The 26,033-nt window shown below is 42.0% G+C and overlaps 1 protein-coding gene across 4 annotated transcripts in view; it reads left to right on the forward strand.

Annotated features, from left to right (window-relative positions):
• The window catches only part of mtf2 (metal response element binding transcription factor 2), a 47,416-nt gene that overhangs the window by 13,465 nt on the left and 7,918 nt on the right, over positions 1-26,033 (forward strand). For 3 of the 4 annotated variants that reach the window (XR_010975479.1, XM_068036802.1, XM_068036804.1), the window contains 7 exons: positions 6,290-6,385; positions 12,591-12,659; positions 13,294-13,417; positions 14,056-14,123; positions 16,512-16,688; positions 17,819-17,927; positions 22,468-22,559. Coding sequence is in view for 3 of the 4 variants with exons in the window: in XM_068036802.1 (XP_067892903.1) it covers positions 6,290-6,385; positions 12,591-12,659; positions 13,294-13,417; positions 14,056-14,123; positions 16,512-16,688; positions 17,819-17,927; positions 22,468-22,559 (735 nt within the window). In the remaining variant the exon portion in view is untranslated. The remainder of the gene's footprint in view (positions 1-6,289; positions 6,386-12,590; positions 12,660-13,293; positions 13,418-14,055; positions 14,124-16,511; positions 16,689-17,818; positions 17,928-22,467; positions 22,560-26,033) is intronic. The other variant, XM_068036803.1, reaches the window with a different exon arrangement.

Here is a 26,033-nt window from a genome sequence, read left to right on the forward strand (position 1 = left end):
TTTGGTGATTTTTTTAATATATATTTTAGCCAAGACTCCAAGGGAGCTCTTGCATCATGAATATTGCTATATTTTCGTGTGCTGTTAAACAGGTAAACAGACAGCAGGTAGAGTCATAAAGTCATAATTATACAGCACAGAAACAGGCCCTTTGGCCCATCGTGTCTTTGCCGGCCATACAGTACCCGACTGTTCTAATCCCATATTCCTGCACTTGGCCCGTAGCCCTGTATGCTATGGCGTTTCAAGTGCTCATCTAAATACTTCTTAAATGTTGTGTGGTTTCCTGCCTCTACCACCCCTTCAGGCAGTGCGTTCCAGATTCCAGCCACCCTCTAGGTGAAAAAATGTTTCCTCAAATCTCCCCTAAATCTATGCCCCCTGGTTCTTGACCCTTCCGCTAAGGGAAAAAGTTTCCTCCTATCTAACCTATCAATTCCCCTCATAATCTTGTACACCTCAATTATGTCCCCCCTCAGCCTTCTCTGCTCCAAGGAAAACAACCCTAGCCTTTTCAGTCTCTCTTCATAGCTGAAATGCTCCAGCCCAGGCAACATCCTGGTGAATCTCCTCTGCACCCTCTCCACTGCAAGCACATCCTTCCTATAGTGTGGTGACCAGAACTGTACACAGTTCTCCAGCTGTGGCCTAACTAGCGTTTTATATAGCTCCATCATAACCTCCCTGCTCTGAAATTCTATGCCTCGGCTAATAAAGGCAAGTATCCCATATGCCTTCCTAACCACCTTATCTACCTGTGCTGCTGCCTTCAGTGATCTATGGACAATTCCACAAAGGTCCTTCTGACTTTCTGTACTTCCTAGGGTTATACCATCCATTGTGTATTCCCTTGCCTTGTTAGTCCTCCCAAAATGCATTACCTCACACTTCTCAGGATTAAATTCCATTTGCCACTGCCCTGCCCATCTTACCAGCCCATCTATATCTCCCTGTAATCCTTTCCTCTTCGCTATTTTTACAACACCACCGATTTTCGTGTCATCTGCGAACTTACTGATCATCCCTCCTATATTCACGTCTAAATCATTCATGTACACTGCAAACAGCAAGGGTCCCAGCACCGATCCCTGTGGTACACCACTGGTCACAGGCTTCCATTCGCAAAAACAACCCTCAACCATTACCCTCTGCTTCCTGCCACTAAGCCAATTTTGGATCCAATTTGCCAAATTGCCCTGGATCCCATGGGCTCTTAGCTTCTTTACCAATCTCCCACGCGGGACCTTATCAAAAGCCTTACTGAAATCCATGTCTACTACATCTGCTTTACCCTCATCGACACATCTAGTCACCTCCTCGAAAAATTCAATCAAGTTAGTTAGACACGATCTCCCCCTGACAAAGCCATGCTGACTATCCCTGATTAATCCCTGCCTCTCCAAGTGGAGATTAATCCTGTCCCTCAGAATTTTTTCCAATATTTTCCCAAACATTGATGTTAGATTCTGTAATTAGATTATTGTAATTACCTGGTTTATCTCTACTACCCTTCTTAAATAATGGTACCACATTTGCTGTCTTCCAGCCCTCTGGTACACCTCCTGTGGCCAGAGAGGATTTGAAAATTTGTGTCAAAGCCCCTGCTATCTCCTCCTTTGCCTCACATAACAGCCTGGGATACATCTCATCTGGGCCTGAGGGTTTATCCACTTTTAAGCCCGCTAAAACAGCTAATATTTCCTCCTTTTCAATGCTAATTTGTTCAAGTATATCACAGTACCCCTCCCTGATTTCTACACCTACATCGTCGTCCTCCATAGTGAACAGCGATAAAAAGTAATCATTTAAAATCTCACCTATGTCATCCGGCTCCACACAAAGATTGCCACGTTGGTCTCTAATGGGCCCTACTCTTTCCCTGGTTATCCTCTTACCCTTAATATACTTATAAAATGCCTTGGGATTTTCCTTTACCTTACCCGTCAGTGTTTTTTCATGCCCCCTCTTTGCTCCCCTAATTACTTTTTTAAGTGCCACTTTCTATACTCCTCTAGTGCCTCTGCTGTTTTAGAACAAAGAACAGTACAGCACAGGAACAGGCCATTCGGCCCTCCAAGCCTGCGCCGATCTTGATGCCTGCCTAAACTAAAACCTTCTGCACTTCCGGGGACCGTATCCCTCTATTCCCATCCTATTCATGTATTTGTCAAGATGCCTCTTAAACGTCGCTATTGTACCTGCTTCCACCACCTCCCCCGGCAACAAGTTCCAGGCACTCACCACCCTCTGTGTAAAGAACTTGCCTCGCACATCCCCTCTAAACTTTGCCCCTCGCACCTTAAACCTATGTCCCCTAGTAACTGACTCTTCCACCCTGGGAAAAAGTTTCTGACTATCCACTCTGTCCATGTCGCTCATAACTTTGTAAACCACTATCATGTCGCCCCTCCACCTCCGTTGTTCCAGTGAAAACAATCTGAGTTTATCCAACCTCATAGCTAATGCCCTCCAGACCAGGCAACATCCTGGTAAACCTCTTCTGTATCCTCTCCAAAGCCTCCATGTCCTTCTGGTAGTGTGGCAACCAGAATTGCACGCAATATTTTAAATGTGGCCTAACTAAAGTTCTGTACAGCTGCAACATGACTTGTGCTTTGGATCTGCCGTAAGCCTCCTTTTTTTTTCCTGATCCAATCTTCTATATTCCTTGACATCCAGGGTTCTCTGGGCCTGTTAGTCCTACCCTTCACCTTTATGGGTACATGTTGGCTCTGAACCCACTTTCCTCTTTGACTCCCACTGGTCTGATGTAGACTTTCCAACAAGTAGCTGCTCCCAGTCCACTTTGGCCAGATCCTGTTTTATCATATTGAAATTGGCCTTCCCCCAATTCAGTACCTTTATTTCTTCTCCATCTTTGTCCTTTTCCATAATTACCTTAAATCTTAGAGTTATGGTCACTATCCCCGAAATGCTCCCTCACTGCCACTTCTACCACTTGTCCAGTTTCGCTCCCTCGCATTAGGTCCAGTACTGCCCTTTCTCTTGTAGGACTTTCTACGTACTGGCTCAAAAAGCTCTCCTGTATGCATTTTAAGAATTCCGCCCCCTTTAAGCCTTTTGCACTAAGACTATCCCAGTTGATATTGGGGAAGTTGAAATCCCCTACTATTATTACCCTATTATTTTTATATCTCTCTGAGATTTGCCTACATATCTGCTCCTCTATCTCTCCCTGACTGTTTGGAGGCGTGTAGCACTCTCCCAGCCAGGTGATTTGCCCCCATTTTGTTTTTAAGTTCTACCCATATGGCCTCATTTGTGGAACCTTCTAAGATATCATCCCTCCTTACTGCAGTAATTGACTCCTTGATCAACAGTGCAATGCCACCTCCTCTTTTACCCCCTCCTGTCTCACCTGTAGATTCTATACCCTGGAATATTGAACTGCCAGTCCTGTCCCTCCCTGCACCATGTCTCTGTGATAGCAATAATATCATAATCCCATGTGCTAATCAACGCCCTCAATTCATCTGCCTTACTAGTAAGACTCCTTGCAGAAATAGATGCAATCCAACCTTGCATTTTTCCCTTGTGCCTTACCAGGTCTATATTTGCTCTGCCTTCCAGGCAGACTCACTTTCTGTTCTATATTACTCCCTACTGTACCTCCACTCTGAATCTCATCCCCCTGCCAAATTAGTTTAAACCCTCCCCCCTCCCACAACAGAACTAGCAAATCTCCCAGCAAGGTAGTTCAACATCGCTGACCACTCAGTATTCCCTCAGGACTGATGTGCCAGACTATATTATATGCTCTAGTGCTGGAATGAGACTTGAATGCATGACCTTCTAACTCAGGCTGTGATTCGGTAGCCTGAAGTCTTATGAACTATTGCTATGGTCTTTGCGAAGGAGAGAAATAAAAACACATCACTGCGATGGCCTGGTGGATAAAAGCATTACTCGGTGTAATATTGGGTTACTGGATAAACAATTGATAGATCCAGTTCTTGGTGCATGCTCACTTAGTTGATCTCAGTGAGGGTAGGTATTATAGTTAACTAGGGAGGAGAAAATGTTACCCATATCTATCTAGACAAGAGGGTTAAGCTTTGACAAGAATACCCCCCATCGTCAACAGTTTGATCACTTTTAATGTCATAGTGAATAATGGCTGCTTGGATGTGCTACTGGAGAGCTGCTTATATTTGTGGAGCTAAACCCCAGCGTGAGTCTGCTTCTGAAGGTTCTGAGAGAAAAAGTAAAATGATTCGAGGCAGGTGGGGTGGTAGGAGGAAATGCCGAGTTATTGTGTAGTTGATCTTTTTCACACAATAACACTTTCAGGTAAAATTTACCCCATTAAAAATGTCAATTAACAAATGCCAAACAAAATGGAGCCTAGTATTAAATTATTTCCACCACAAGGGGTACAATATTCTCTTTATGGAATGTATAGTTCAATCATATATCTAGTATTCGTTTCACGACAGTCCAGAATATTTAGGCTTGATAATAGGTAACAGTGTTGTTTTTGTCTTTGAGGGAGAACTTTGTCATAGCGCATAACAACAGTGAGGAATTTGATTCTTGCATATTCTCATTAAAGCTACTAACTAAACGAGAAACGTTTTTCATTGGCATTTTACATGACCAACACTGGCTGTTTCTAAACTGCAACTTTGTCAAATGCTGCTATAATTATTCAGCTGTTGAATATGAGGATTTAAGGTACGGTTTGATAAAATGCACATATGCCTGTGATATTCAATTTTCAATGTTCAATTGCTCGTGAATATCAGGCACGTAGCTCCAAGCACAGCACCTGTGCTCCTCCATCATTGGTTGATGTAGTGTTATCGTTGAGCTCTTTTCTTGGATGTGTGAAACAGGACACTTCAATTCTGAGGGACAGGATAAACTGCCACTTAGAAAGGCATGGATTGATCAGGGATAGTCAACATGTCTTACTAACTTAATTGAACTTTTTGAGGCAGTAACAAGGAGGATTGATGAGGGTAGTGCAGTGAATGTGGTCTATGTGGATTTTAGTAAGGCATTTGACAAGGTTCCACATGGCAGACTGGTCAGTAAAATGAAAGCCCATGCGATACAGGGGAATGCGGCAGGTTGGATCCAGAATTGGCTCAGGGACAGGAAACAGAGGGTAATAGTCGACGGATGTTTTTGCGAATAGAAAGCTGTTTACAGTGGCGTTCCACAGGGCTCAGTGTTGGATCCCTTGCTGTTTGTATATTAATGATATGCACTTAAATCTGGGAGGCATGATTGGGAAATTTGCTGATGACACAAAAATTGGCTGTGTAGTTGATAATGAAGAGGGTCGCTGTGGTCTCCAGAATGATATCAATGGTTTGGTTGAGTGGGCGGAAAAGTGGCAAATGGAATTCAGTCCAGAGAATTGTGAGGTAATGCATTTGGGGAGGGCAAATAAAGCAAGGGAATACACAATAAATAGGAGGATATTGAGAGGGATAGAAGAAGTGAGAGACCTTGAAGTGCATGTCCACAGGTCCCTAAAGGTGGCAGGGCAGGTAGATAAAGTGGTGAAGAAGGCATATGGAATACTTTCCTTTATTGGCCGAGGTATAGAATACAAAAGCAGGGCTTTAATGCTGGAACTGTATAAAATGCTATTGCGTACAGTTCTGGTCACCACATTTTACAGGAAGGATGTAATTGCTCTGGAGAGAATACAGAGGTGATTTACGAGAATGGTGCCAGGGCTTGAAAGTTGCAGCTATGAAGAAAGATTGAATAGGCTAGGGTTGTTTTCCTTAGAACAGAGGAGGCTGAGGGGTGACTTAATTGTGGTGTACAAAATTATGAGGGACCTAGATAGAGTAGACAGGAAGGACCTTTTTCCCCTCGCGGAGAGGTCAATTACCAGGGGGCACAGATTTAAGGTGATTGGTAGAAGGATTAGAGGGGACATGAGGAAACACTTCTTCGCCCTGAGGTGGTGGGTATCTGGAATTCACTGCCGGGAATGGTGGTGGAGGCAGAAAGCCTCAAGTCTTTTAAAAGGTACCTGGACATGCACCAGAAGTGCTGTAATCCGCTGGGCTATGGACCAGGTGCTGGAAGGTGGAATTAGATTGGGTGGCTAGTTTTTTCGGCTGCCACGGACACCGGCTGAATGGCCTCCTTCTGTGCTGTAATTTTTCTATGATACCTGTTAGCATTTCCCAAAAGAATGATCTTTTAAAGATCACTTTTACAGAAATAATGCTATTATTTTCATTATGGAAAATGTTTAAATTAAGTATAAAGGTTTAATAATCTGCTTCATTTTTGTTGTTAGCTGGTACCTGAAAATGCTGCAGTGCTGGAGATGTAAACAGTGGTTCCATGAAGCCTGTATACAATGCTTACAGAAGCCTATGCTTTATGGAGACAGGTGAAGTCAAATGTTCATGTTTAAAGTATGCCTATAACTCTTCTACATCAAATGTGATTTTTTTTTTTAAAGTCCATAATGGTGCTAGCTCTATGTCTATGTCTGACCACATGCTCACCAGCATCTAAATATTGGGAGAACTTAGTGTTGGCAAAGAGCCAACTATACAGGTGACTTTTTGATACAGTTTTTCGATGTCATTTTAAAAATCGTTAGGTGATTCAACTGACTTTTCGATTATAATTTGTTTAGCACTTAATGCAAAGCTGGAGCATTATGAGACTACTGCTTTGAGATGATCTCCCATCGCTTGCCAGAGTGCGATCTAGCTGATTTGACATCAAGGAAAACTGAAACCACTTCACATCAGCATAGTTATAGTATAGCTGGCATGTAAGATTACTTTTGTATTCAATCCCTAGTTACTTCCACAAAATCTGAATTCTGTCACTTTACCCTATTTGGAGGACAAAAAAGGGTACAAAGGTCCTAATTTGCCTGATTCACAGCAAGTCTTTTGTTAGTTTAGCATCCACAGTGAAAACCGAAAACTAATTTTATGTTTAACTGAAATATATTTAAGAAACCCACACAGCAAAAGAAGTCAGAGTGCATGAACTATGATTTTGCAAATGTTTTGCCAGTGTAATGGGCAAAGAAATTTGTGTGTAACACACTCAATCAGTGTGAAATGGTAAGTTTCAGTAGATCCTAGACCAACAGCATCATCTTTCTTTACACTTAACCCTAGTCTTGCAGCACATTGGAGAAATCCCCATTTATGACTTCATTGGCGAGCCTGCATTAAGACAATGGCTTATTTGTAAAGCAGTTTTTACTATTTTACTATACTGTGGGAGTCTTTCAAAATGTGGGAGTCTTTCAAACGTCAGAATCCAGGACCGGCATGTTCCTGTGAGGAAGAAGGATAAGTTTGGCAAGTTTCAGGAACCTTGGATAATGAGGAATATTGTTAGCATTGTCAAAAGGAAAAAGGAAGCATTCGTAAGGGCTAGAAGGCTGGGAACAGACAAAGCCCTTGAGGAATATAAAGACAGTAGGAAGGAACTTAAGCAAGGAGTTAGGAGGGCTAAAAGGGGTCATGAAAAGTCATTGGCAAACAGGATTAAGGAGAATCCCAAGGCTTTTTATACGTATATAAAGAGCAAGAGGATAACCAGGGAAAGGGTTGGCCCACTCAAGGACAGAGGAGGGAATTATGCGTGGAGCCAGAGGAAATGGGCGAGGTACCAAAGAGAAGGACTTGGTGGATGATGAGTCTAGGGAAGGGAGTGTAGACTGTCTGGAACATGTCGTTCTCAAAAAAGAGGAGGTGTTGAGTGTCTTGCAAAGCATTAAGGTAGATAAGTCACCAGGGCCTGATGGGATCTACCCCAGAGGCAATGAAAGAAATTTCTGGGGCCTTGACAGAAATCTTTGTATCCTCATTGGCTACAGGTGAGGTCCCAGAGGACTGGAGAATAGCCAATGTTGTTCCTTTTGTTTAAGAAGGGTAGCAAGGATAATCCAGGAAATTATAGGCCGGTGAGCCTTACGTCAGTGGTAGGGAAATTATTAGAGAGGATTCTTCGGGACAGGATTTACTCCCATTTGGAAACAAATGAACTTATTAGCGAGAGGCAGCATGGTTTTGTGAAGGGGAGGTCGTGTCTCACTAATTTGATTGAGCTTTTTGAGGAAGTGACAAAGATGATTGATGAAGGAAGGGCAGTGGATGTTATCTATATGGACTTCAGTAAAGCCTTTGACAAGGTACCTCATGGCAGACTGGTACAAAAGGTGAAGTCACACGGGATCAGAGGTGAGCTGGCAAGATGGATACAGAACTGGCTCGGTCATAGTAGACAGAGGGTAGCAGTGGAAGGGTGCTTTTCTGAATGGAGGGCTGTGACTAGTGGTGTTCCGCAGGGATCAGTGCTGGGACCTTTGCTGTTTGTAGTATATATAAATGATTTGGAGGAATATATAGCTGGTCTGATTAGTAAGTTTGCGGACGACACAAAGGTTGGTGGAGTTGCGGATAGTGATGAGGATTGTCAGAGGATACAGCAGGATATAGATCGTTTGGAGACTTGGGCGGAGAAATGGCAGATGGAGTTTAATCCGGACAAATGTGAGGTAATGCATTTTGGAAGGTCTAATGCAGGTGGGAAGTATACAGTAAATGGCAGAACCCTTAGGAGTATTTACAGGTAGAGAGTTTTGGGCGTACAGGTCCACAGGTCACTGAAAGTGGCAACACAGGTGGATAAGGTAGTCAAGAAGGCATGCTTGCCTTCATCGGTCGGGGCATAGAGTATATGCGGCACAGTGGTGCAGTGATTAGCACTGCAGCGTCACAGCTGCAGCGACCCGGGTTCAGTTCTGGGTACTGCCTGTGCGGAGTTTGCAAGTTCTCCCTGTGTCTGCGTGAGTTTCCGCCGGGTGCTCTGGTTTCCTCCCACAGCCAAAGACTTGCAGGTTGATAGGTAAATTGGCCATTATAAATTGCCCCTAGTGTAGGTGGGTGGTAGGAGAACGGTGGGGATGTGGTAGAGAATATGGGGTTAATGTAGGATTAGTATAAATGGGTGGTTGTTGGTTGGCACAGACGCGGTGGGCCAAAGGGCCTGTTTCAGTGCTGTATCTCTAAATAAATAGAAAATAAAATAAAAATTGGCAAGTCATGCTGCAGCTGTACAGAACCTTAGTTAGGCCTCACTTAGAATATTGCGTGCAATTCTGGTCGCCACACTGCCAGAAGGACATGGAGGCTTTGGAGTGGGTACAGAAGAGGTTTACAAGGATGTTGCCTGGTCTGGAGGGCATTAGCTATGAGGAGAGGTTGGATAAACTCTGATTGTTTTCACTGGAACGACGGAGGTGGAGGGGCGACATGATAGAGGTTTACAAAGTTATGAGCGACATGGACAGAGTGGATAGTCAGAAGCTTTTTCCCAGGGTGGAAGAGTCAGTTACTAGTGGACATAGGTTTAAGGTGCGAGGGGCAAAGTTTAGAGGGGATGTGCGAGGCAAGTTCTTTACACAGAGGGTGGTGAGTGCCTGGAACTTGCTGCCGGGGGAGGTGGTGGAAGCAGGTACGATAGCGACGTTTAAGACGCATCTTGACAAATACATGAATAGGATGGGAATAGAGGGATACGGTCCCCGGAAGTGCAGAAGGTTTTAGTTTAGACAGGCATCAAGATCGGCGCAGGCTTGGAGGGCCGAATGGCCTCTTCCTGTGCTGTACTGTTCTTTGTTATTTCTGTAGTGGTTTTATTTTAAAAGGTAAAATGTACTGTTTTAAAATGCTTTTAATTTCAGTTAAAGTAAATGTTAGTGTTTAGACTAGCTACACAAGGGTTACAGGCCACAGACTTGCTTCTGGTTCTGCCAACTTGGAAGTTCTTTATCTTATCAGGGCTAACGGGAAAAGCATTGAGCAGGGACAAAATGGCTCCACTGAGTGGGGAGAGTCTGCTTGGGTAGTGTCATGTAACCACTAGTTGATCTTTTCAGAAGTCTGAAATTAAGTCTCTGATTTGCTTCCTTGTTTGAAGACATCCCAGAATGCTTTGCAGTCAGTTAAGTACTTTTGAAGTGTAATCACTTTGTATGCAGGGAATTGTGGTAGCTGATTTGCACAGAGCAAATCCCACAAACCGCCACATGATAAATGACCATGTAATCTGTTTTAATTCTGTTCGTTGAAGGAAAGTGTTGTCCTGGACGCACGATCCCTGTTCTTTCTTTATTTAGAGATACAGCACTGAAACAGGCCCTTCGGCCCACCAAGTCTGTGCCGACCAACAACCACCCATTTATACTAACCCTACAGTAATCCCATATTCCCTACCACCTACCTACACTAGGGGAAATTTTATAATGGCCAATTTACCTATCAACCTGCAAGTCTTTGGCTGTGGGAGGAAACCGGAGCACCCGGCAGTACCTAGAATCGAATCCGGGTCCCTGGAGCTATGAGGCTGCGGTGCTAACCACTGTGTCACCTTCTGTAGAGGTTGTGCACAAGTTTACAAAATGGTGTTCTCAGACACCCGCAACATCCTACTGCAATGGAAGGTGCTATAGGATATTTTGCATTGTGAGGGCAGATGGCATCTCAGTTTAACATCTCATCCAAAAGACCACACCTGCAAAAGTGCAGCATTTCTTGAGTAATGCACGGAAGTGTCAGCCTAGATTATGCGCTCAAGTCTTTGAGTTAGGCATATCCTACTGACTCGGTATGAGTCAATGTTCTTTCTAAGCTCCATGACCACATGGCCGCACAGCAACTTGAAAATTTCCACGCCCCTTTAACTGTGGCTACGCAAAAAAATTTAAAGGGCCCACACACTTAAATCGGTATGGCACGGCATAAAGTTAAGGGGTACATTTTTATAAGGACTACCACTGAGCGAAGTCTGACGGCTGTTTGCATTTGACTTCTGATTCTTGAGCTCACTTTCAAAACTTGCCTTCTAGTGCAAGGGTAGGAAGAACCAAACATGGAAGAATCTGAATGTTCACTTGAAAGGGGAAAGATAATCTGTTTGTATTGTTCCATAGCTGATTATCTCCTGCAGGTAGAAGTATTGATTCAAATGGGTTGAGATCATTGAATTGTTTGTAATCTTGTTTGTTGTGCTCTGTTGATGGAGTTATGCCTCTATTCAAAAGGGAGATGGAGCATAACCTGGGACTTGTACACCAGTCAGTTTAACGTCAGTGATAGGAAAAGTACCAAAATCTATACTAAAGGTGTTAATGCATCTGGAGACAGGAAATATAACACGCATAGATTCCAAAAAGCTAAGTCATGCTTAACCAACCAGATAAAATTCTTTGCAGAGGTAGCATACATAATAGACAAGGGTAAAGCAGTAGATGTTAACGTGCTTGGATTTTAAAAAGGCCTTTGATAAAGTACCACAAGGTAGGCTCAGGACAAAGTTTAAAGGGCATTTGGAGTCAAGAGACAAATAGCTGAATGGATAGCAAATTGGCTAAAAGATAGAAAGCAGAGATTAGTGGCAAAGGGTAGTTACTCTGGGGAAAGATAGAAAGTGGTGTTCTACAAGGGTATGTGCTGGAACCTCTGTTATAAATAACAATCAAAATTTGAACATGATACCAAACTGGGGGATATAGCTGACACAGGAAGAATGCAACGTAATATAAGAAGACATTAGAGACTAGGCAGTTGAGTGGCAAATTGACTTTAACAGAGATAAATATGAAGAGAAACAGAAATGCCACTTGTACCTTAGAAAATAAGAAACTGAGTGGAGTAGGTTTTGTTCTCGGTAAAGTTTTTAAAGCAGTTTTAATTCCATGTTGCTGCATTATGTTGAGCAGCCCCCTGTTCAGTTTGTTTTCCTTCCATTTTTCTTTATGGTTGTTGGGGACATTTAAATCACACAATACAAACACTGTGTTTGTGTATTTCCTTAGGGGTTTCCAAACAATCCCAAAATTGAGATTTTGGAACAAAGGGATCTTATGGATGCTGGCGAACAAATCAGTAAAAGCGGCGTCACAGGTCATCAAAATCATTAAAAATGCTAACAGAGCACTGGGATTTTTTTCTCGGGACATGGAATTCAAAAGTAGTGAAGCTATGTTGAACTCGTAAAGGGTCCTCGTCAGGCTGCATTAAGAGTGCTGCACAGTTCTGGTCTCCGTACTGTAAATAGGGCGCAGAAGCACTGCAGAAAATATTTAAAAAATTTACAGGGATGGTAGTAGAGTTGAGAGATTATAGTTATGGAAAAGATTGAACAGGTTGGAGATTTTTTTTTATAAAAAGAGAAGACTTAGAGGAGACCTGATGGAGGTCTTTAAAATTATGAATGGGTTGAACACAGATGTTGATAACTACCAATAAATTCAATAGGGAAATAAGAAATGTATTTACTCAGAGTGTTTAGAATGTGAGACAGAAAGTGATTGAAGCAAATAGCTTCGATGCTTTCTAAAGGAAACTGATGAGTACATGAGAGAAAAGGGACTAGAAAGAAATGCTGAAAAGCTGAGATGAGGAAGATTGAATAGGTTGGTGGAGACTTGTGTGGATTATAGACACCACAGACTAGTTGGGCTAACTGGCCTGTTTCTGTGCTGTATATTCTATGTAGGTATGACAACTATGTTTCCAAGTTATGTTGATAAAAAAATTTATTTTCTCTTTGTCCGTTAGGTTCTATTTATTTATTTGTTCCGTTTGCAATTCTGGACCAGAATACCTCAAACGTCTACCTTTACGATGGTAAGTTATTGCTTAATTTTTACACTTTAGGGTTTTAAAACCTGCAATAGCATTTTGTACTTGTTTATCTAAAATGTCTTTATAAATACTGGTTAATTTAAGCTGGCATTGATCACAGTTTCCTTTAATGCTCTGGAGATTAGTTACAAATAATCACATAAGCAACAACACATTGATGTTCGTGTGGGATTGCACGTTGATTGGATATGTCAGACATATTAGAGGACCACAGACAAGATCATATTTACTTATAATTATGTTTCCAAATATTGAGTAAATTAATTTTCCAATCTTATGAATTATATAAATGTGTGGTAAATTGATGTTAGTACACGCTATAAAAGTGTCCTAAATGCACTGAATTCGCAATTTTTTTTGTAAATTTGAGGTTTTAATTCTACAGTTGTCTACTGAATTTAACAAACACTGTAATTGGGCAAATTTTCTGGTATCACATTGATATTTCTCCACTCCTCCTGTTTTCCCAAAACACTGTGCATCACGAGTAGTTTTGTGTTAGTCCTTGAGTGTGTACTGTAATCAGTAAACAAATCAGCACTACTGAAGGAATGTCTTGAAAACCTTTAAATTGATGGCTCCTGAATGGATGGTAAACATTTTTTTTTCCTCCCAGGGTTGACATAGCACACCTAAGCCTTTACAATCTTAGTGTTATTCATAAAAAGAAGTATTTTGATTCTGAGCTTGAATTGATGACTTACATTAATGAAAATTGGGACAGACTGCAACCTGGTGAGGTAAGGACTATTTACAGTTTAGCGCTAAATATAATTGGTTAATGGTGAGCAGAACCATGTTCCAGACTGTTGTCCGTTGCACACTGATTATGTGCAGCAATATTAAAATAGATAATTTGGCCCCAAATATGCCTTCATATAACTCTTATAGTGTCAACATTCTTTTGGTTTCTTGCATTGAGTACTATACGTAATGATGGTTAACATTGTAATTAAGCAGGTTAAAGTTCAAAACTGCCTTTGTTTGGCGCATGTTGAAATTTATTTTTCACTATACAAATATTTGACCTTCAAGTATGTTAATTCTATTGAAGGGTTAACTTTCATGAATCATAAATTAATATAGTATATTTCTGTTCAAGTATTGATGAACTTGAATTTAGAAATAGTTAAAAACGCATACATTCATACTGTTTGTGTTCAGAACTAAGTGAAAGAAATGCTGTCAAAAATCCACATGTATGGATTGTTACACAATATAACTGAAAAATAGTCATAAGTTTATGTCAAAGTTTTGAATTCAACATTTTAACTGAATTTGCTAACTCTATGAATCAATAATGTATAAGCTCATGGGCTGTGCAAATAAAACAAAAAACAAAAGATGTTGCATTTATCTGTTTCTTATTCATTTGCAGCTTGTAGAAACTCTAAAATCTGACCGATACGATTATATTCTTGAAGCCCTAAATGAAAACACATGCATGTAAGTGAGGGTACATCCCAAATACATTTAATGGCATCAGCTATGTTTCAGGGGTAGGGAAATTTCCACTGATGAAATAGATTTCTGCTCTTACCCTGTACATAAGTAGCAAAGGGGTGGGGGGCAGGAAGTAAAAATCTGTTCTCATTGGAAATTGCTTATTCGTGCTTGTGTGAAGTCCTCCTTGTCCATGACACCTGTCCTTGCTGACCTATATTTGCACCCTGCTCCTCAGTGCATTAAATTCAAAATCCCCATCCTTGTCTTCAAATCCTGGTGAATATGGATGCTTTACAGCTGCTGCTGGAGAGACTAGAACAACATTTTGAAAGTAATTTAATAATTAGAACCATAGAATGGTTACTGCACAGAAAGAGGCCATTTGGCCCTTTGTGTCCATGCCGGTTGTCTGCAATGGCAACTCGTCTAGTCCTGCTCCCCCTGCCCTTTCCCCTTTTCTGGAAGAAGAAAAGTACTTTAAGTCATGGGCAAAGAACTGCAGTTAGTTAGTTAGTTATACAGGCCCTTCGGCCCACCGAGTCTGTGCCGACCATCAACCACCCATTTATACTAATCCTACACTAATCCCATATTCCTACCACATCCCCACCTGTCCCTCTATTTCCCTACCACCTACCTATACTAGGGGCAATTTATAATGGCCAATTTACCTATCAACCTGCAAGTCTTTTGGCATGTGGGAGGAAACCGGAGCACCCGGAGGAAACCCACGCAGACACAGGGAGAACTTGCAAACTCCACACAGGCAGTACCCGGAATTGAACCCGGGTCACTGGAGCTGTGAGGCTGCGGTGCTAACCACTGTGCCACTGTGCCGCCCTGTGCTGCAGTAGATATTGAATTTGTGTAGATAGCTCCATATGAAGATCTAGCACTTGCAGTTGGGATGACTTTTTGTGCTGTAATTTATATGATACCAGGAGCTGAAATTTTCAATGTTATAAAAGGAATTGACTAAATTAATGCAAACAAATTAAAACAAACTGTGTAAATGAATTGGCGTTAATGAGCTGCACTTCTAAAGAAGGAAGGGGTTGAATGAAATTGTGGGTAGGTGGAGTTGATGGGCCTAATAATGGCATTTTCTGATTCATTAAAAATTCTTGTATGTCCCTATTAACGTATGCATACCAATTGACTTTTCTTTAAGTGGTCATCTTTCTGCTTGGATTTTAAAAAGGTCCCATGTGGCAGACTGGTCAGAAAATTAAAAGCTCATGGGATCCAAGGGAAATTGGCTCAATAGCAAGAAGCAAAGGGTAATGGTCATTTTGGTAACTGAAAGGCTGATTGCAGTGGGGCTCAATAGTGGGTCCCTTACTGTTCATTGTCTATATCTATGATTTAGACTTAAATGTAGGGGGCATGATTAAGAAGTGTGCAGATGATTTGAAAATTGACCCTATGGTTGATAGTGAGGAAGAAAGGTGTAGACTGCAGAAAGGCATCAATGGACTGGTCAGATGGCAGAAAAGTGGCAAATGAAATTTAATCCAGAGGTGTGAGAGAATGCATTTGTGGAGGGCAAAGAAGGCAAGGGAATACATAATAAATGTTTGGATACTGAGAAGTGTAGTGGAACAGAGTGCATGTCCACAGATCCTTGAAGGTAGCAGGTCAGGTAGGTAAGGTGGTTAAGAAGACATATTAAAATATTTTCCTTTATTGGCGGAGGCATGGCGTAAAAGAACAGGGAGGTTGCTAGAATTGTATGAAACACGTTGCACCACAGCTAGTGAACTGCATACAGTTCTGATCACCGCATTATAGGATGGATGTGATCATACTAAATGGTGTGGCAGAGATTTACAAGAATGTTGCCAGGGATGGTGAATTTTAGCTTTGAGGAAAGATTGGATAGGCTGGTATTGTTTTCTTTGGATAATAGGAGGCAGAGAAGATTTAATTGAGGTGTGCGAAATTGAGGGGCCTAGATAGAGTGGATAGGTAGTACCTATTTCCATTAGCAGAGAGGCCAATAACTAGGGGGCATAGATTTAAAGTAATTGGGTAGACAAATTAGAGGGGAGTTGAGAAATCCTTTCACCCAGGTGGAGGTGACGGTCTGGAACTCACTGTCTGAAAGGGTGGTAGAGACAGAAATACTCATCATATTTAAAAACTACGTAGCGAATGCAGTTCAGCTGCTGTAACCTACAGGGCTATGGACCAAGAGCTAGACAGTGGGATTAGGCTGGATCGCTTTTTTTGGCCAGCACGGATGCGTGAAGGCCAAATAGCCTTCTGTGTTGTAAATTTCTATGTTTCTAAGATATACAGAATGGAGTACCTCTTTGGTGTGCAAAACAGAAATCTATTGTATTTTTGTTCTGTGTCTAATCTGATCATTTTAAATTAATAATTTAGGTTTATGTCTGGAAAAGAAATAAAGAAGAAGAAACATTTGTTTGGATTGCGTATTCGGGTGCCTCCCATTCCTCCCAATGGTACAATGAAAACTGAGCAAAGCACTGAGGAAGTTTCTCATGAATTTAAAATTAAAGGAAGGAAGTCCAGTAAATCTACACCTGTAGCTGCAAAAAGGTAAAGCAATTTGCTATAATTGTCCTCCTGTGGTTCTTTCAAAAAAGGTCTGAGACAAACTGATAGTGTGGTTTCTCTGTCTCTGGCAGCTCTGGGTCAGCTGTTGGGCCATTCTGGTTTACACGAGCCATGTGAGTAAAGCAAGGAGACCTGACTCTGTGGTTCCAAGAAGTGAGATATTTGAAAATATCATTATGCATTTTAATGAGACAAAATAGGGTCGAAGACTCTCTGGATGTTCCTTCCACCTAAGATGCCATTCTTAAGATAATGAGTTATTCTTTTTTTTTAAAAGGAGTCTTTTAATTTTTTTTATTACCATTTCTCCCTTTCTATTGTAAGATTACTGATTATGGTCTTAGTACCCTTACTGCTATCCCAGTTTAGGTATTTTTAAAATTCTCTCACATAGATTATACCTGCTAGAGCCTATTGTACTCTTGCATTTCTTGACTTACGGCTCAGATCATAGTGTGGTAAGCCTTTGGGAGAACCATCTGTCTTTAAATGTCTTAAGTAGATCTTGTAATGCTCAGTAATAGTGGTCAGTGATTGCAGCAAAGAAAATCAATGGCGGTGATTTAAGTGATTGTGCATGTAGTATGAAAGCAAGAAGGCTTGAGAGATGCAAGGAGGAAATTAAGCTAAAACCTAAAAAATAGAGAAGGAAAGCAGCATGCAGGAAAAACAGCTGAGAAAATAATCTACGATTTTATTGTCATCAAAATGAATACATCGAAACTATTTGGACTCTGCATTTAAGTATAATATTCACTAACAAATTTGTGATCATACTGGATCTCCATCTTAGTAGTTATATTTCTTTATCTTGACTATACTCTTATAAAGCTTTTTTGTTTTGCCATTCCAGTTTTAATCTCTTTGATTAAAGTTGATATTGGCGGTGGTTTGGGAATAGGTTGCCTTTAAGTGCTTCTGGAAAGCTGTATTGGAAGGGGGATTGTTGACCTTGAGGGGAAAAATTGTTTTACCTTCATTTTGGGCAAACTGATTTGCCCCTTCATTCTGATCAAGAGCTTTTACGTTCTACATGCCCTCTAACAAAGATTATGTAACAATGTTACATAGATTTTACATGTTAATGACTCGATGTATTTTTCTCCCATTAGTCCATTAAATAATGGCATAGAAAAAAAAGGCAAGAAAAAGTCTTCAGTTGAACCTTCTGAACAATACACAAAATTGAAGGTTAAGAGATTTTCTGACCCATCAACTGTAGTAAGTATACTTGCCTTTTCTCATGATTCTCCTTTACAACTTAGTTGTTGGCATCACGGAGATGAGTTGGAATATAATTGCACAGACATCAACCATCTTAGTCAAGTGATTTCATCACATGATCCCTTATAGGGAAAGATTCATAAGTTATGTGTGACCACTGGACTTGAGGGACATTAGCTGAGCTGCATCCTGTCTGTAGGGGTTTAGCAGGGGTCACTGGGTACTGATCAGGAGTGGACAGTGACTAATTTTGTGCATGTTCATAACTCGCAGCCTGAGATCAGTTAAATTAGCTCAAGGAGTGAAACTTGGGAACGCAGTCTATATAGTTCAGTACCACTGTGATAGTAATCATTATTTTAGCTTCATATAATTCAACTGAAACAAATTTGTTGGTTCAGCGAGACAATTTCCTTAAACTGGTTGGCAATTTAAGGGTTAGCAGCACAAATAATGTATTCTTTGTCATTCAGATAATTTGTTTGGATATGGTACAATTATGCACCCCATTTGATTGTGTCCTTCAGATTATATATTTGGAATTGGTCATTTCAAAATTATGAAATTACTTTTGAAAAATGCAATTTGAACATTACTGTTTACTGCTATGTCATCTCTGGCTTACTTCATTGTTGTGTATAATGATGGAATAAAGGGAAAGTGGCAGCATGGAAACAAAGTTGGTTGAGTGATGGGAAACAGAGTAGTGGTGAATGGTTGTCTTTTGGATTGGAGGGAGGTATACAGTGTGGTTCCCTGGGGTTGGTACTAGGACCACTGCTTTTCTTCATATATATGAATGACCAAGACTTGGCTGCCCAGCACACCATTTCAAAATTTGCAGATGATGCAAAACTTGGAAGTATAGTGAACTGTGAGGAGGATAGAGATAGACTTCAAGAGGACATAGACAGATTGGTGGAATGGGTGGACATGTGACAGTTGAAATTTCATGCAAGGAAGTGTAAAGTGAAACATCTTGGTAGGAAGAACGAAGAGAGGGAATAAAAAATAAAGGGTACAGTCCTAATGGTGGTGGAGGATCAGAGACCTGGGAGCATATGTGCACAAATTGTTGAAGATGGCGTAGCTGAGAAAGTGGTTGAAAAGACAAATGGGATCGTGGGCTTTATAAATAGAGGCCTAGAGTACAAAAGCAAAGAGGTTATGATGAACCTTTATAAGACACTGGATTGACCTCAACTCGAATACTGTGTCTAATTCTGGGCATCACGCTACAGAAAGGATGTAAATGCTTTAGAGAGTGTGCTGAAAAGATTTACAAGAAAGATTCGAGGGACGAGGGACTTCAGTTATATGGATAGTTTAGAGAATTTGGGGTGGTTCTTTTTGGAGAAGAGATAGTTGAGAGGAGATTTGATAGAGGTGTTCAAAATCATGGCGGAGTCTGGACAGAGCAGATGAAACTGTTTGCATTGGCAGAAGGGTTGAGAACTAGAGGACACAGATTTACAGTGATTGACAAAAGAACCAGAGGCGACATTTGGAAAAATGTTTTTACACAGCGTGTGGTTAGGATCTGGAAGGCACTGCAAGAGTATGTGGTGGAAGCAGATTCAATTGTGACTTTCAGAAGGGAATTGGGTAAGTACCTGAAGAGAGAACATTTGTTGAGCTATGGGGTAAGGGCAGCTGGGAGTGGGACTAGCTGAGTTGCTGTTGCAGAGAGCTGACATGGGCACGATGGGCCAAATGGCCTCTTGTGCTGTCACCATTCTATGATTGTGTGTTTGAAAATTCCTGAACTGATCATAGCTGGAAATGTTGGATGAATAATTTTCATAATTAATAAAATGTTTTCTATATAATTAACATTTCCATATAAAATGTTAATGCTTCAGGTAAGTGTAGAGTGCATCATCAAAACTGCATTCTCATTTGCCATTAATCTCATTAATTGCACATTTTCTTAGCTTTTTAAATGCATATACAGAAATGCTAAGATTTTTAAAATTAAGCAACTCATTCCCATTACTGGGAACTAAGGCATGTTTTTAAAGGGAGAAAAACCTGATAAACACAGCAGGACTGTACCACTGAAATCCCAAATCAAAGTTCAGGTCAGGAAGTAGAGAAAAGTTTGCAAGGCTGACTTAAGATTTCCCTTCTGAGAACAATTAAGTCACAAGTTATGCAAAAATATTGAAGTGAGTTGCATATTGGGTTCACCGCTACTCTCGCTATAATCTATTGAATTTGATGTTTTTTTAAATGCTTGGTGATAGTAATTGTATTGCACTGTGCCATGGAGTGGTGGGATGTGTTTTGTACTTTTGCTTTGCGCAGAGAGGGAGTTCCTTAGAATTAGAATTAGAACATTGCAGCGCAGTACAGGCCCTTCGGCCCTCGATGTTGCGCCGACCTGTGAAACCATCTGACGTACACTATTCCATTTTCATCCATATGTCTATCCAATGACCAAATAAATGCCCTTAAAGTTGGGAGTCTACTACTGTTGCAGGCAGGGCGTTCCACGCCCCTACTACTCTCTGAGTAAAGAAACTACCTCTAACATCTGTCCTATATCTATCACCCCTCAACTTAAAGCTATGTCCCCTCGTGTTTGCCATCACCATCCGAGGAAAAAGACTCTCACTATCCACCCTATCTAACCCTCTGATTATCTTATATGTCCCTATTAAGTCACCTCTCCTCCTCCTTCTCTCCAACGAAAACAACCTCAAGTCCCTCAGCCTTTCCTCGTAAGACCTTCCCTCCATACCAGGCAACATCCTAGTAACTCTCCTCTGCACCCTTTCCAAAGCTTCCACATCCTTCCTATAATACGGTGACCAGAACTGCACGCAATACTCCCGGTGCGGTCTCACCAGAGTTTTGTACAGCTGCAGCATGACCTCGTGGCTCCGAAACTCGATCCCCCTACTAATAAAAGCTAACACACCATATGCCTTCTTAACAGCCCTATTAACCTGGGTAGCAACTTTCAGGGATTTATGTACCTGGACACCAAGATCTCTCTGTTCATCTACACTACCAAGAATCTTCCCATTAGCCCAGTACTCTGCATTCCTGTTACTCCTTCCAAAGTGAATCACCTCACATTTTTCCGCATTAAACTCCATTTGCCATCTCTCAGCCCAGCTCTGCAGCCTATCTATGTCCCTCTGTACCCTACAACATCCTTCGGCACTATCCACAACTCCACTGACCTTCGTGTCATCCGCAAATTTACTAATCCACCCTTCTACACCCTCTTCCAGGTCATTTATAAAAATGACTAACAGCAGTGGCCCCAAAACAGATCCTTGCGGTACACTACTAGTAACTAAACTCCAGGATGAACATTTGCCATCAACCGCCACCCTGTCTTCTTTCAGCTAGCCAATTTCTGATCCAAAGCTCTAAATCACCTTCAACCCCATACTTCCGTATTTTCTGCAATAGCCTACCGTGGGGAACCTTATCAAACGCCTTACTGAAATCCATATACACCACATCCACTGCTTTACCCTCATCCACCTGTTTGGTCACCTTCTCGAAAAACTCAATAAGGTTTGTGAGGCACGACCTACCCTTCACAAAACCGTGCTGACTATCGCTAATGAACTTATTCTTTTCAAGATGATTATAAATCCTGTCTCTTATAACCTTTTCCAACATTTTACCCACAACCGAAGTAAGGCTCTCAGGTCTATAATTACCAGGGCTGTCTCTACTCCCCTTCTTGAACAAGGGGACAACATTTGCTATCCTCCAGTCTTCCGGCACTATTCCTGTCAACAATGACGACATAAAAATCAAGGACAAAGGCTCTGCAATCTCCTCCCTGGCTTCCCAGAGAATCCTAGGATAAATCCCATCTGGCCCAGGGGACTTATCTATTTTCACACTTTCCAAAATTGCTAACACCTCCTCCTTGTGAACCTCAATCCCATTTAGCCTAGTAGTCTGAATCTCAGTATTCTCCTCGACAACATTTTCTTTCTCTACTGTAGATACTGATGAAAAATATTCATTTAACGCTTCCCCTATCTCCTCTGATTCCACACACAACTTCCCACTACTATCCTTGATTGGCCCTAATCTAACTCTAGTCATTCTTTTATTCCTGATATACTTATAGAAAGCCTTAGGGTTTTCCCTGATCCTATCCGCCAATGACTTCTCGTGTCCTCTCCTTGCTCTTCTTAGCTCTCCCTTTAGATCCTTCCTGGCTAGCTTGTAACTCTCAAGCGCCCTAACTGAGCCTTCACGTCTCATCCTAACATAAGCCGCCTTCTTCCTTTTGACAAGCGCTTCAACTTCTTTAGCAAACCATGGCTCCCTCGCTCGACAACTTCCTCCCTGCCTGACAGGTACATACTTATCAAGGACACGCAGTAGCTGCTCCTTGAATAGCTCCACATTTCGATTGTACTTTGGCAGTGCATCAGAGAGGCAAAGCAGCAACTAAGTTTGTTTTACTTTTAGTTGAACTTGGAAATGCCAGTGTCTTTGAGCTTGGTTCTGCAGCTTTATTCATCATTATCCAGCAATGTTTTTTCATTACTTCCAGGAAAGTGAGAAAAGTAACCAAAGTCACTGTGATATTCGGGACCAATCTGCAATGCTGGATACGCTTGCCTTGGATCTTCCTAGTCCCAAAAGGTAGTTGATGGTTTTTTAAAAAATATTTTGTAGAAAAGATGTTTTTAACACAATGCTTAAAATCATTTTAACTTGCTTTTGCCCTTATTTTTTTCAAAAATCTGATTATTATTAAGACTTAAATTTATATTAAGTAGTCTAACTGTCCATATAAGAAATGGAACTGGAGTAGGCCATATAGTCTCTTGAGTCTGCTTCGCCATTCAGTAAGATCAAGGATGAACTTCTACATCAGTTCCACTTTCCTGCCCTATCCCTGTTTCCTTTGACTTCCTTAATGCGCGAAAATCTGTTGATCTCGGTCTTGAATATAATAGCATCCACAGACCTGTGGAGTAGATAATTCCAAAGATTCACAACCCTCTAAATGAAGGAATTTCTACTCATTTCAGTCCTAAATAGCCGACCCCTTATCCTGAGACTTTGACCCCTGGTATTAGATTCTCCAGCCAGGGGGAAACAGCCTCTCAGCATTTACAATGTCAAGACCTCTAAGAATATTACACATTTCAATGAAGTCACCTCTCAATCTTCTAAGCTCCATAGAATATTGGCCCATTCTACTACTGATAGGACAGCTCTGTTATCCCAGGAATCAATCTAGTGAACCTTTGTTGCACCTTCTTAAGGCAAGTATATTTTTCCTTGTGTAAGGAGATCAAAATAGTACACAGCACTCCAGATACGGTCTCACCAAAGCCTCATAATTGCAGCAAGACTTCCTTACTCTTATACTGCAACCACCTTGTAATAAAGGCTGACAAACTATTTGCCTTGCTTATTGATTGCTGTACCTGCATGTTAAATTTCTGTGATTCATGTACAAGGGCATCCGAGGACCACTCGAGGGAATTCTGGAAGATCAAAACCAATGCGTGCACCATCTCTGCAGCCACCTCTTTTAAAAACCCAAGGATGTAGGCCATCAGGTCCAGGGGTTCTGTCAGCTTTTAGTCGCATTAATTTGTCCAGCACTTATTCTTTACTAAGCATAACTTTAAATTCCTCTTTCATTAGACTCTTGATTTCCCCACTATCTGGTATGTTCTTTGTTTTCTACTGTGAAAACAGGCACAAAGTATTTAACGCAGCTACCATTTCCTTAATCCCCATTATAATTTCTCCTGTTTACTTTTGATTTCTTTTTATATACTTGTAAAAGCTCTTGCAGTCTGTTTATATATTTCTTGCTAGCTTACCGTCATATTTTATTTTCTTGGTCATCCTTTGCTGATTTTTAAAAGCCTCCCAATCCCTCAGGCTTGCGACTCTTTTTGGCAACATTGTAAGTCTCTTTTTAATCTAATACTGTGCTTACCTTCTCTAGTTATCCAGTGGAGTTTTTAATTCCTCAAGGCTATGCCTATTTGTTGAGAATTATGAATTATTCCATTTTTTCTTGACTTATTCATGGGATGTGAGCATCGCTGGCTAGGCCAGCATTTATTGCCCATCCCTAATTGCCCTTGAGAAGGTGGTGGTGAGCTGCCTTCTTGAACCCCTGCAGTCCATGTGAGGTAGGTACACCCACAGTGCTGTTAGGAAGGGAGTTCCAGGATTTTGACCCAGCGACAGTGAAGGAATGGCGATATAGTTCCAAGTCAGGATGCTGTGTGACTTGGAGGGGAACTTGCAGGTGGTGGTGTTCCCATGCATCTGCTGCCCTTGTCCTTCTAGTTGGTAGAGGTCGTGGGTTTGGAAGGTGCTGTCTAAGGAGCCTTGGTGCGTTGCTGCAGTGCATCTTGTAGATGGTACACATTGTTGCCACTGTGCGTTGGTGGCGGAGGGAGTGAATGTTTGTAGATGGAGTGCCAATCAAGCGGGCTGCTTTGTCCTGGATGGTGTCGAGCTTCTTGAGTGTTGGAGCTGCACCCATCCAGGCAAGTGGAGAGTATTCCATCACACTGCTGAGTTGTGCCTTGTAGATGGTGGACAGGCTTGGGGAGTCAGGAGGTGAGTTACTCGCTGCAGAATGCCTAGCTTCTGACCTGCTCTTGTAGCCACGGTATTTATATGGCTATTCCAGTTCAGTTTCTGGTCAATGGTAACTCCTAGGATGTTGATAGGGGATTCAGCAATCGTAATGCCATTGAATGTCAAGCGGAGATGGTTAGATATTCTCTTGTTGGAGATGGTCATTGCCTGGCACTTGTGTGGCGCAAATTTTACTTGCCACTTATCAGCCCAAGCCTGGATATTGTCCAGGTCTTGCTACATTTCTGCACAAACTGCTTCAGTAGCTGAGGAGTCACGAATGGTGCTTATTGTGCAATCATCAGCGAACATCCCCACTTCTGACGTTATGATTGAAGGAAGGTCATTGATGAAGCAGCTGAAGATGGTTGAGCCTAGGACACTACCCTGAGGAACTCCTGCAGTGATGTCCTGGAGCTGAGATGATTGACCTCCACAACCATCTTTCTTTGCACCGGGTATGACTCCAAACAGCAGAGAGTTTTCCCCTGATTACCATTGACTTCAGTTTTGCTAGGGCCCCTTGATGCCATACTCGGTCAAATGCTGCCTTGATGTTGAGGGCAGTCACTCTCGCCTCACCTCTTGAGTTCAGTTCCTTTGTCCATGTTTGAACCAAGGCTGTAACGAGGTCAGGTGCTGAGTGGCCCTGGCGGAACCCAAACTGAGCGTCACAGAGCAGGTTGTTGCTAAGCAAGTGCCGCTTGATGGCACTGTTGATGACACCTTCCATCACTTTACTGATGATTGAGAGTAGACTGATGGGGTGGTAATTGGCCGTGTTGGACAGGCTACGTTTGCTGACAACGCAGCCACTCGGTGGCAGTGCACTGGCACATGCCCGAATGCAGCCTGTTCAACTAAAACATCAAGTCAGCGATGTTCAGGCAGCTGCCAGGACGAAAGATGGTGCTGCTCAAATAATCACACAAAGGCAACGTAAGCACATGGTAGCACACAATGGCTGGAGAGATCGGCTGGCTGGGGAATGGCTGGAGAGAGCGGGAGGGGGGGTGCAGGAGAAGAGCGCACCCGCTGCCACCACCAAGGTCTTCGGCTGCTTCTCCGCTTGCTCTCCCACGTTATGCGATGGCGTCATCTGGACATGCGTGTACCATTCCTGGCAATTTACGCGATGACGTCATCCGCGCATGTGCCAACCGGTCCTGGCAATGCGGAATGCAGCGCACACGCAGAGAGCAGGAACCCGTTTGCATATGTGTGCAGGTCGGCGCAGTCGGATGACGTCCTTGCTGGCTGCGTTGTCAAGAATCACTTTGTTCTTGATATCACGCGGAGTGAATCGAATTGGCTGAAGTCTGGCATTTGTGATGCTGGGGACTTCAGGAGGAGGCCAAGACGGATCATCAGCTTGGCACTTCTGGCTGCAAATTGTTGCAAATGCTTCAGCCTTATCTTTCACACTGATGTGCTGGGCTCCCCCATCATTGAGGATGGGGATATTTGTGGAGCCACCTGCTCCAGTTAGTTGTTTAATTG

Source organism: Heterodontus francisci, chromosome 8 (assembly GCF_036365525.1).
Source record: "Heterodontus francisci isolate sHetFra1 chromosome 8, sHetFra1.hap1, whole genome shotgun sequence".
Classification (NCBI taxonomy): Eukaryota; Metazoa; Chordata; class Chondrichthyes; order Heterodontiformes; family Heterodontidae; genus Heterodontus; species Heterodontus francisci.